This window comes from Plecotus auritus, assembly GCF_963455305.1.
Source record: "Plecotus auritus genome assembly, chromosome: 1".
NCBI lineage: Eukaryota > Metazoa > Chordata > Mammalia > Chiroptera > Vespertilionidae > Plecotus > Plecotus auritus.
This window is the reverse complement of record NC_137770.1, coordinates 103,563,343-103,576,207: the sequence shown is the minus strand read 5'-3', so window position 1 is coordinate 103,576,207 and position 12,865 is coordinate 103,563,343. Positions and strand designations below refer to the sequence as shown.

Here is a 12,865-nt window from a genome sequence, read left to right as displayed (position 1 = left end):
TATAATGGTACCAAACAGGGAACACATTCTTTTTGTCAAAATGTCCATCTTGGTCCTGTGCCAAAGATGCTTCAAAGCACTGAAGTCAGTGGGCAAGAGGCTGTTTTGACCTGATCTGCAGTTCAATGATTGTGGAAGGCACAGCATGCACTTGAGAACACCCTGGCCACAGTGCCATCGTTAAGGTATTACTCAAATCTGTGCCATAGTAAGTTTTTCCTCGGTACATTCAGTGAAGTGCCTCACCCGAGGAAGTGTTAAAGGTGACGTTGACACCGAAACACATCAGTGTATCCTGCACCATGATGTCCTACTGGGCACAAAAAATGCTTCACAACTGGCTCTTCTGACTGGGCAGACTCAAAATTGTTAAAAGTGGATGACTGATGTTATTACTTAAGACTGAGACTAATCTATCTTCCCAGCACCACTTTCCAAGTGGGTTGTCATGAACACATTTTTTCTGACCACCTTCAGGTAATGACTCAAGGTCTCTAGTGTGTGCACAAGGCAGAGGGAAGATACCACTGGTCATTTCCAAAAGCTGCTTTCCCCAGCTATGCTCAATTTCTATTGCTTACTCCTACCACACGACTCAGTCACACACACACACACCACACACACACACACACACACACACACACACGAGTACTAACTGTTTGGGATCTTCTGCAAACCATGTCAGTTTCCCTTAGGATAATCCCCAAGTGTATGTCTGTCTATTACAACCTACCACCTATCAACATGTGTGAAGATCTTTCTACTGCAGCCATTCAAGAGAGAAATTTTTTTTAAATGCACCCACACCTTGCCTAAATTCTCAAAAGTTCAACACTGGTGGTTTAAGTATTTTTTAAGTAGAAGTGAATTAAACACCTGAAATTGCCAAAAGCAATTAGACTTACTGTTCTGGGATCAGGCACATCTCCACCAGACCAAACAGCTCATATCCAAAGACCCAACAATTTTGATGCTTACTGAAGAGCCCCAAGCAATTTTCTGATCTGCAAATTAAAGGACTGAAGTAGAGAGCCCTTTAAAACTCAGGGCTGGATTTATAAAATCCTTGGCTATTTCCCTTTTCGTATGACAAAAAGTAGAGAAATTGGATAAAAAAGAAGAAAGGGAGGAAAAGGTTATTATGCAGAGGCTATTTAAACATGCCATCTAACCTGAAAACTAAAAAATTCAAGTTTTGTGAAAGAAATTGGGCAAAGTGAACAAAATTATTATTATATTGATTTCTCAAAACACAATTATAAATTATATAAATTCTAATAGAAAACAAGAACACAAATTTCCCAAATTGAAAAGTACAAAAATTCTGAACTGGAAGAAAACAATATTTACCTGAGTAAAAACTCTATTACATCAAAAAGACAAATTTTGACCTGGAAAAGTATCTGTTTAATTTTAGAAACAAAGTAGGGAGGCAGAAAGGAAAAACTAACTGCAATGAACCAAAAAAAGAAAGAAAGGAAAGCAACCACTTCCGTATTCATTAAATAGATTGCCTTGTTATTTTCACAGACAGTAAAACCTTTTACATCCTTTTTAGTACTGGACTGGAGAGGTGTCAACAGATCTTATTTGGTCTTGTTGGTGTGTAAAGAGTTTACAAACCTGACTAAATTTAGAATTAGTGAGATTTATGCACCTATATTCATTATACATAGGAGAAGGAGAAAAAGGGGCCCTTTATGCCAACTTTGAGTTTGGCTTGATTTTTTATAACTTATTTAAAAGCCCTAGGGAATAAAAAAAAAAACCTCTCTGAATGGAAATACTGACACAGTCTTAAATATAATGACATGAACAAGCACTTCTATGAAATTGTACCAGGATGTGACTGACAGCTCTAGTAAGTTTGAAATTCATGGAGTATCAGAAAAATCAACTGCAATTGATTTAATGCCAGTAGACAGTAATGCCAAAATATAGTGAATACACTGCAGAATCAAAATTGCATGTTGATAAATTTGTTATTTTTTTTACAGGAAAATATGTAAAGTGTGTGGGATCTTTATTCTCATGAGAGGAGGAAAGAGAAAATTTAAAATTTCTGTCTAGACTCTCTCCAGTTCTATCATATGATTAAAAATACTTGTCCTGGCTGGTGTGGCTCAGTTGGTTAAGCATAGTCCTGTGTACAGAAAGTTTGCCAGTTTGATTCCTAGTCAGGGCACATGTCGGGTTGTGGGCTCATCCCCAGTGGGGGGAGGGGGGACATGCAGGACGCAGCTGATTGATGTTGCTCTCACATCAGTGTTTCTCTCCCCCTTCCTCTCTCTCTAAAACTCAATTAAAAGGCTTCAAAAATAATAAAAATACTGATTCTGAAAAAGTTAAAGCTGTCGTGCAAACACTGAGAGTGAGTGTGGAGAAGTGTTAAATCAGTAGGTCTAAATCTGTGCTTTGTTTCTTAAGTCTCACCTGCAAGGCTGTGCACTCGATATGCACAAAAGTATCATTACTTAGTGAAGTCGAAATCACTAAGGCTCCACTTATTTTTGTCTAGCTGCTATGCTTTTTATTCTTTGGTGGATTTTATCACCCTTACATTTTCTTGAAATCACTCTTATACTTAAAAATCTGTTTAATTTCATTTTATATTTTCTAAGTTTTAAAATTTTTAATCTCTTAAACATCTCATGATTTTAAGCGTCATTTTATTTAAGTTTTTCCCTCTGGTTTTAACTTTTTGTATTTGCCTTTTCTTTTTGACCCACTTAAAGTTATTTAGGACCATTTTCTTTCTCTTATCATGTTCACAGAGATAAACATATATATATGTACATTAAAATGTCTTCTATGACTTAAGAGATAGACTAACTAAATCAAAAAACACGAACTCATTCATTTAAGAAACAGTTATGGAGCAAATATGTGAAAGATACTATACTAAGGGCTAGGGGGACTATAAAAATGAATAAAACGCCATTTCGGCACTTCAACAAGCTTTAATATGTACAAGGCAGTGGGAAGCAGCACAAAAGAAGAAAAAAGATGCAGTTGCATTTCAGAAAGCAATCTGTCTAATTCACACAAATGTGAAATCAGTGTTACGTCATGCTAGGTGCCACTGGGAAGAAATACACCATAAAAGGACCGAAACTGTCAGGGTCAAACACAGCCCTAAAAAATGTGGACATTTTGTCAACTGAGCTGCCATATACTTTCAGTTTGTTTGTAAGTCATGTTGTTAAAAGGGGCTGTGAGTGTCAGCGTCCACAATTTTGTCAGGCTCTCACCTGATACCAAACAACAAAAACCCCAGAAGGAGCCAGCAAACTGCTCATGCTAATATTTTCTATTTTGGTCTGCCATTAATCTCTCAGTTTTTAACAGTAGGTGGAAAACATAAATGTTTCATTTAAATTTTGCAAGTAAATCCATAAAAATACTTACTTTTCAACAATCAAGCTAATTTTAATTTCAGAAATAATCCATGTGTTTTCCCATCACTATCGCTGATAAATATTGAAGACTCTCTGGTATTTAGAACAATGCTTAAGTTTTTATAATTCTATAGTAACCCCATGCCTATCCAGGGATCAGAATTTCTTGAAATCTCATTTAAAAGATTGCTGGTTTAAAGCAAGTAATTAGAAAAGATCCCTTTTCAAAAGGCAATCAGAAAGTCACCATTTTTATATTCAAAGTAGTTAGAGGTAAGTTTAGGGTTGTGGTCATCCTAAAATTACTAAGTTGAAAGGATGGAACAACATATAAAAATCAATAGGAAGGAGATTAGAGAAGAGAGACATTGATGCTCACCCCACATGCTATGTTTAATACTGTAAGTTTAGGACAGCAGAAATCCTTTATTTAAAAAATTGATCTTACATTTCTATCTAGAAATTTCATTTATGTGGAATGCCTTATTCATGGATAATGCTTGAAAGGAGGTAAGTGTATTTTTGTAGTAAATATATAAGAAATTGGGTAACCTTTCAAGTACCCTAGCTGGGCTGCTGATAGAGGGTTTTAGGGTTCTCTGCTGGAGTAGCTTGACAGTCATGTATTTGCATGCCAGGGAAATAATATCTGGAATAAGCCAAAGCACAATTTTTTCACTAAAATCAAGTAAGTGACAAGCACAAAAAGGGAAATAAAGGTTAAAAAAAAGTGTAGAAAGTAGACTTACTGATCAATAAAACCCCAAAGAAAAACCTAGCATATACAGTTGACCCTTGAACAACGTGGAGGTTAGGGGCTCCAAAGCCCCATGCAGTCGAAAATCCACATATAACTTGTAGCTCCCCCAAAACTTCACTATTAGTAGCCTACTGTTGACTAGAACCCTTACCGATAACATAAACAGTTGATTAATACATAATTTTTATGTCATGTGTATTATATACTGTATTCTTACAATAAAATGAGGTAGAGGAAATGTTATTAAGAAAATCATACAAAAGAGAAAATATATTTACAGTGTTTACTGAAAAAAATCCACACATAAGTGGACTTGTGCAGTTCAAACCCGTGTTGTTCAAGGTCACCGGTACACAGAAACATACCGTCCTTAACATCTGGCTTTTGAGGAAGTCTTCTCTCAAGTGCCATGTGACTTTCTTTAGGCTAAAGAAACTAAAATTGATGAAACATAAACTAGGAGTGATTATTCACTGTTCAAAAACATCTGCTGAAGCATCTCTTAAGTCTTTCTTCTGCTTCATTCAACTACCATTTCTGTGATGAGTAGGCTAGCACAAAACCTAGGGCTCCAGTGAGCCTACAACAGGGCCTGTGGGGACTGAGTCTCAACAAACATTTTTGTGTTGAATGAATGCACAAAAGAACGCCTCATATATGAATGGATTGTGTTCCTGAAAACTACCTGTTAACTCAGTTGTTTAGAACTGAGAATGTAATTCTCCAAACAAACTATGCTATAAAATAAGGTTAAATCCCAGGCTAATTCAATGGTTCATGAAGTCATGCGCATACCTAAGTTTTGCTACCATTGATACCAGCTTAAATTCTAAAGTATATGATGTACAGGAAGAGAGGGAAAAAGGAACATCTCTTTCTTTGTAGGTCATCACTAGCCAAAATGTTTGGAAATGGTATTTAGCCTTTGTCATTCTCCCAAATTTCTTTCTACTTCCTAGTTCCTCTTTCCTCAGTCACCAAAAAGCCTCATTCTCTTATTTTGCTCCAACTGTGGCAAGTCATCCAAATGGATTCTATTTACCCCCCAAAGTGTTCCATGTACCAAATAAATGACCTTCCCCCTACCCCCCCTCAATAAAAATCTCTATTTCTTCAGGGATATTCACTTCAGTCAAGTAGACACCAGGTATGTATTATTAAGAGGGATTTTAGACAGTTTAACAAGATGAAGTCTTGTGGGAGAGGTTAAATTTATGAATTATACACCAGCAGAGCAGTAGGGCTCAGAATGTACTAGCCACTTAAAAGTTGATCATTTGTGAGCTGCAAAAAGAAAGAACAGAATAGGGAATTGTCCTCAAGCCAAGCAAAAGAAGAGGGGGAAGTCACACATTTTATTTCAAGACTTGCCTGATTTTTCCCTGATACCGAGGCCTAGAGGTCAGTTTGTAATGGGAATTCACTCTACCAAATACCTGAAAACTGTCAACATTATGAAAACGAATTCTAATTTTAATTTGGATGACTTAATTCAACAGATAGCATTGAGTGACTAAATTTTCTTGAGTATAACTTAATTGTATTTAAAAGCAATGACCTTAATAATTCTGATCATCTCTAGTGTTATAATTGCTGCTGTCAGAAATGTTTTAACCAATATTTGAGTTATATAAATAACCAATATTTATTATGCCCCTCAAAAAAAAAAGAACATTTTTTTCTGCATGTTGTGGGAGACTGCAGATTACAGAAAAACATTTAATGCCTACATAAAACCAATGAAAACATGTTTGTATCTACTTTGATGGTATCTAGTAATATCTTCAATTAGGATTACTACTTTATAACCTTCTAGGCTTCTCCCTGCTAAAAAACCAGTGAAATTAAATTCAGTGATACATTATCATTCCATACACAAATTCCTTTAAAATGCATCATGAGATAGCAACTCTTTTACAAAAAATGGATGAAAAAAATAGATACATTTTTTAGCACAGATAAACTAATAAATTGTATTTAAAGGTGATCCATTCTTGAAAAGAATTTAAAATTCGAAATATTTGTACTACTATAGAACTGGGAAGGGGAGTGGTGTTAATAGCAGACTTAGAAGATTTCTATTTAGGTGAGGAAAAAAAGATATAACCAGAAGGAATTAAAGGAATTCAGAGTAAGCCTGTATGCCAGAGAAAACCATAGCAGTTGCTCAGAAAGTATTTATTAAAATCCCCTGTTCTACTCCTTATGCAAGAGTGCTAACCCAGCTGCAGCTCTACTGTCGCTCAGTTCCCATAGAGGACGACAGCCATTTATTGTTTTGGTCAGAAATTTAGCAGACCAGTGTTATACCACCAGTCTTTCTTAATTCTCCATCCACAGAACCAAAAAATGGTGTTCTGTTCTTTTAAAGTTTATAAACACGCATAAAACCCCAGAAGTTTACGTGTCTAGGCTGCTTTCTCACTGCTTGAGCAACTAAAAAATACGTTTTTATTTAAAAATAGAACTTGGCCAATGGAATGTTTTAGTAGAAATAAATGGCCAAGATATTTAACTTTGAAAAGCATCAAATATACAGGCATGCTATTCCTGCTTTGATTTTTATTTTGTTTCCTCTGAAAAAGCATGAATTTTCAGAAGACTCAGTACACTGGGTAAATTTCATAGAAATATGATCTTGTTTTTACTGGGCAACAGAAAGAAATGTATAAGGAATTAAAAAAAAAAAGTAGACCTTCAATTACCTAATCAAAATTAATTTTCATTATTTCCAAAAATCTTTTTTGTCTATACATAGTTGTATTGTTGTAATTGTATTCAGTGTTCCCACAATTTTAAATTGTTTTTCACATAACATCACATTATCAATATTTCTCATGTTGTTTCATAGTCAATATCAGTATCATAAATAACAATTTTGACTTTTATGCTATTTTAATCTAGTTTGGGATTTGGATGACATTCACATTTTAAAAAACTGAGACACTTCCCATAATTTTATATGTTTCAGAGGAAATGTATAAAGCATGGAAATTAATTATTTCTTCAAGTTTGAAAGAAATCCAATGAATCTATCAAATCATGTGTTTAGGGAGGTAGATTTACTAAAACCTTAATTTTTCCTGAATTAGTGGTAATTTACAACTTTTCTCATTATAAGTTTATAATTTAATTTATGTGGATAATAGCAACTCATTTCACCTACATACTCATATATAGTATTTTGTCAACAATTATTCATAGTATTTCATCATAATTTTAATAATATTACTTAATACCTATATGATTGCTTTGCTATATCTCCTTTCTCATTTCCAACTTTTAGTGCAAATTTTTGCTTATCTCTTTTACTATTGCTTTCCAAGAGTTACCTCTTGATTCATTTATCTATTTTTCAGCTTTCCTTTTTATCTTTTTTTTAATTCTTTTCAATTATCAGTACTTGAATAAGTTATTTTCCTTTCTCTGTAAATTAACATTCATAAAGTTCTAAATTACTTCAAAGTTCTGCTCTAGTCATATTAGTTAGATGTTAATATGTAGTTTTAAATTTTTTGTTATTAGCTAAATAGTCTTTTATTGCATTTTTTACTTCTTCCTACACCCAGTCATTATTTACAACACTATTTTTGTATTTCAAACTGTTTGGAGTTATTTTTATTGTTGGAATTGGAGATGCAAACAAAAATGATATTAAGTCTTTAAAAGTATATTGAGATTTTTCTCTGAATCCTCAGAGATAATGTATCTTGTACACATTTATAGACACTTGAAAATCAGATTTCTGGCTAGATAATTTGAAGGGTATATTAAAGAAGCCAAATTTAAATTCCTTTATAAAACCCTATAGGTCACATATCAGCCTCCCTGATATGCTAAGAACTAAATGTAGTAACATTTGTGTAGCATTTAGCATACAGCCTAGCAAATCAGAACTACTAAATAAAATGACGGTGGCTGTATGTGTAATCATAACAGGAAAGCTGAGTTGTGGTTACGTTAGTATGTGTAATAGCAATAGTAATGGTAGTCTAAGTAGTAGTTACATCCCTCCTACCTGTTGTGCCAGCTCACCTGTACTATAGATCTGGATCAGAATAAACTAGCTGTGTGTTCTAGGGCTAGATTTTCTTATTTATGACATAATGTGGCTGGACTAGATGCTTTCTGAAGTTATCTTCAGGACCCAAACTCTATTTCTACCAGATATAGGCTGCACATATCCTTTGTTCTGAAGCTACTTGCTCAAACACTGTGTAATCAAAGTTCTCAGGGAACTGAAGTCAAGATAGAAAATTTCACCAAACTCACTACTCCATCTGAATGTTTTGAACAAGTAGGAATCGATTCATTATTTCTGAAATACAAATAAAATTTCCAAAGCAATTCAAGCCAGATACTACTCCATCACAGAAGTCTTGGTACCCATGATAATTTGTGTTTATTTTTCACTATTATTAGCAAACAAAGAATTTAAGAGGAAACATGGAATACAGAGTATTAGCATGTCTGACTATGGAATCCAGAACATTCCTCCATTAATATTTATTGATAAAACCCAAAATATATTTCCTCTAAGAATGTTTATCATTAAGATTAAAAATTATTATTAAGAATAAAAATTCTTATCATTGTTAGTAAGAATGAAAATTTCCCATCATCCACTACGAGAATCTCTGGTAATTAAAATCAAAATAAAAACATTAAAACCTTATTATGGGTAATCTATGAATAATATAATGCAAAAGCAATAAAAATCATGGCTTTATACCTGCTGAAATAAATGCCTCTGCTGCTGTTTTAATGGTTTTCAACAAGGTACAAAAAGCAGAGACTTACCCGTGCGATAGACAAAGTTGCCTTCGGTTTCCGATGACGAAGGAGACACTAATTCTTCCTCAAATTCATTGGAACTAAAAGATCCTGAATGGTTTCTTTGCCTTGTTTTTCCCATCATGGCAGCATTTGTGGCCATGACATGTCTCAAAGAGTCGTTAAGGTAACGGTTCAATAAGCTGCTCTTGTATTTTGGGGGTGACACGTAGTCCTCACTGATCCGTGACTCTGGCCTCACCCCTGCCTTTATGACTGAGCTCTCACTTTTAATCACAGGATGGTGAACGGGATTATTATAGCCCCCTTCGTTCATGTGGCTTCTGGGAGGGTTTTCTCCATCTAAAAGGGAAAAAATATTACTACGAAGGACTTGCATATGCTTTTCCCCAGCCACCCAACTGTTATGTTTAATCATTAAAAATATATCTAAAGAAAGAATATTTAAAGTGTATACAATTATCTTTTATATTCAAGATTAATTTTTAGGCAAAGAAAAGGAGGAGTCTTTGTGATCTCTCCCTATGGTATTTTAATTTTAATAATTTTCACAGAAAATGTTATTCTGACACACAATGAATTATAAACAAGAGGAAACAGCCATTGTCATTTCTAATATTATAAAAGTGAAAAAGGAACCATTAGGGCACCATCATATTTTGTGGGATTGACCTTAAAAATAGCAATTGAGGTAAACTTATTATAAAGGCAAAGCCAATAAAGCAAAATAAAAATATGAACAAACCTTCAGAACATGAATCATCGCTGCTTACACTAAGCCGCTCAGCATTTCCTTGAACATACTTGTTGTACAACTTTATTCTTAAAGCCCAGCTTAAATCTGGCTGTCGAACAGTATTCTTAAGTCGACGTCTTGCATTAGCAAACCAATTTGACACCTAAGAAAGTATTATTTCTCAATTAACAAAACAAAAAATTACCCATCATTCAATTACTTTCCCTTAAAGGACCTAAAAAAAAAAGCTGAAATTGTGAGAGTAGGCAGAACGAAAAGATGGTCAAGGACCAATGGAAACCTCCAGTGATTAAGGATGTCTATAATAATAAAAGTGTAATAATGCTAATTAGACCAGCTGTCCTTCCAGACGAAGCTGGGGCTGCCAGGGAAGCCTGGGTCCTGGGTGCCAGAGGGAAGCTGATGCTGGCAGTCAGGGGAAGGAAGGCCTACTCTTGCACGAATTTCGGCATCAGGCCTCTGGTAGGACTATAAAAGAGGAACTAGCAAAACAGCCAGAGATAGAGACAAGTGGAGGAAGAAAAGGCCAAATAACACCCAGGTTTAAGCTAAAAGTCAAGTGCTCCCAAAGAAAAAAACACTACAAAACAAAGTACAGTTACTTCCATTGTTTTTTTTTTATAGGATGCTACTGAATTTCTAGAGGCTACAATGGTACTTGAGGTTTCTTTTAAAACATCAGGTTATCATCAGAATACATTTATGAAAAACCCAAGGGGCTGATATTTACACTTAAAAAATGAAATGTGGAAAGAGAAATACATCTTTCTGTCAATTTGTCCTAGACCATGGCCCCACATTACCAAAATGGTTTGTGTGGCAATGATTGCACTGGAAGTTCTTTTTCTCCTTATTTTAGATTTATAATATAAATAACACAATTTTTGCATATTGTTCAAGCCCTAATTGTTGAGAGTAGACCTGTGGTGATTCCTACTTTAAAAAAAAACACACACAAAGCTGCAATTTTTTTTTCTCTCTGTTTCCATGGGTAAAACATGGTAGTTTCCCCCATTTATTTATATACATATCTGCACAAAATATATCATATGTTTTATATAAATTCAATATTACTGCCTTTGTGTCTTAAACTTACATGTAATAAGGTAACATCTCACCATGGCATTTCAGATGTCTTAGTCTTCATCAACCCTTCTTCCTCCCAAGCTATGCTATTATTACTACAATTCAATCTGACTTCAAATTCTCAGTCTTTCCCAACCTCTATAGACAGACAACTTCTGGGACTACTCATTTAATAAACATATATCAAGATGCTCTTGTGCTTTAGCCATGGTATTAAGTGCTAAGAGTGGATAAATCATGTCCCATGCACACAAAGAAGGACCAGCAGTGAAAAACTATCCATGATTAACTGTGATACACAGGTTATTGCTACAGAAGCACAAAATGCCGGGTCCATTTCTTCACTACATTTCTCAAATCTCTTTCTATTGTCCAAGTCATAGCCAACGCGTTTGTCCAGGTCCTCCTTACTACTGACTAGGAATTTTAGAACATTCTTTTCCGGAACTTCCATTCTGTCCACTTGAATGGATCTTAACAACCACCCTCAAATTCGTGTTGATCCACCATTATGATTTAATTACTTAACTTCTTCAAATGTTCATGAATGTCCCATTATCCAGTCATTGTGGTATAATGGAAAAAGACCTAGTATCTTGTCCTGTATTTGCCAAAAACATGCTGTGTGCGTTGAGATAAGTCACCCACTTTTCTGAACTTCAAACCCTTCATCTATAAAATGCATTAGATGATTCCTAACATCTTTGTCAACTCTCAGAACTAAGATCTGGGAATACAGCCCACCCTGTCTTACAACAGTATTAATTCCCTTCATAGTTGATACTAACCTACCCTCTGCTCTCGACCACTACTCTCCCTAGCAATCAGATATGTGTGTTTACGTCCTTCTCTGCCCCTCTCATACACTGAGGACACAATGCATCTTCCCCTAGGCCTAGGTCACATATCTATTAGAATCCAAGTCCAAAACTTTTTGTTGTTTTCTTTACTAAATATCATATAATTCAGACAATCTTTAATTCTTAACTAACCTTAATTGTAACACAACCACCACACAGTACAGTGTAAAATCCAGTTCTTATAAAACTATTCATATTTTTATTAAAATGCAATGGCATAATTTCAAAAAAAATAATATACTACAATTTTAAAATAGAAAAATGAGGACCTTCCATTGCCATGGTGGAATTAACCAGCTTTTCATATATAGGGGTCATATCCTTTTTTATGTTTTGTATACCCATAGTATATTAATTATATATTAAATTTTCTAGAAAGATTTGCTGATATATAATATAGGCTGTTTCTAAATTGATTTTATAAGTTTGATGAATACTCAATCTGCTAATATATTTACTCTGCCAGCATTTTATTACCAAAAATTTATAGTAGAGCCAAAGGACTGGATACAGTGAGGCTTTAATATCTACTTACATTAAGTTGTGCAACAGCAGACAAATAGATGGTTAACAAATCTGCATAAATATTATTTTGCAATTTTTTCTTCTATATTAATGCAAACGCTATCTGTTTCACTGAAGGTAAAAATAGCAGTTCAAGTTTTCTCCCTTTCACTTACTATGGGTTCATTCAGGTTATTATTCAAATTCTCTTTAAATTCTCTTTTACATGAAACAGCCTCCTTACATGTAGGTTCTGGAGGAATGGTATTTTAATGTAAAATTCAGAGCTTTAAAAACACTATTTTACAGTAAATGCTTAGAGAACCAAATATCTAGATGCTGGAAGAGAAAACGAAGTAATTTTCATCCTACTCTGACTGAGGTGTTTATGTTCATCATATTGACTGAGCAAGCATTACAGTTAGCCCAAAGGGATATGCTGGCATCTGCCCACCTGTGAGCATAAAGAATTAATAAACTTATTCTGGGTTACTCAACCGAAATATTGAGCACCTCATTTCCACACCACATTGTATGACACTTGGAATAATGCAGAAGGACTTTCTGAGACTTTGTTGAATATTTAGCAGTTGCTATAATCCTTGCAGTTAATAACTACATATCTCCCCAGAGGCACTCATACCAAGCAAAAGTAGAGCTATGTCAATATAGAAGGTAAAATTTTGCAACATAGCAGTTTTAACCA

The 12,865-nt window shown here is 34.5% G+C and overlaps 1 protein-coding gene across 1 annotated transcript in view; it reads right to left on the bottom strand.

The window, feature by feature from the left end:
* MKX (mohawk homeobox) overlaps nucleotides 1-12,865 on the bottom strand; it is a gene marked incomplete at both ends in the record, with an annotated part of 80,666 nt that overhangs the window by 61,953 nt on the left and 5,848 nt on the right. Inside the window, 2 exons of the mRNA XM_080668017.1 lie at nucleotides 8,959-9,294; nucleotides 9,698-9,851. Of these exons, the coding sequence (XP_080524143.1) occupies nucleotides 8,959-9,294; nucleotides 9,698-9,851 (490 nt within the window). The remainder of the gene's footprint in view (nucleotides 1-8,958; nucleotides 9,295-9,697; nucleotides 9,852-12,865) is intronic.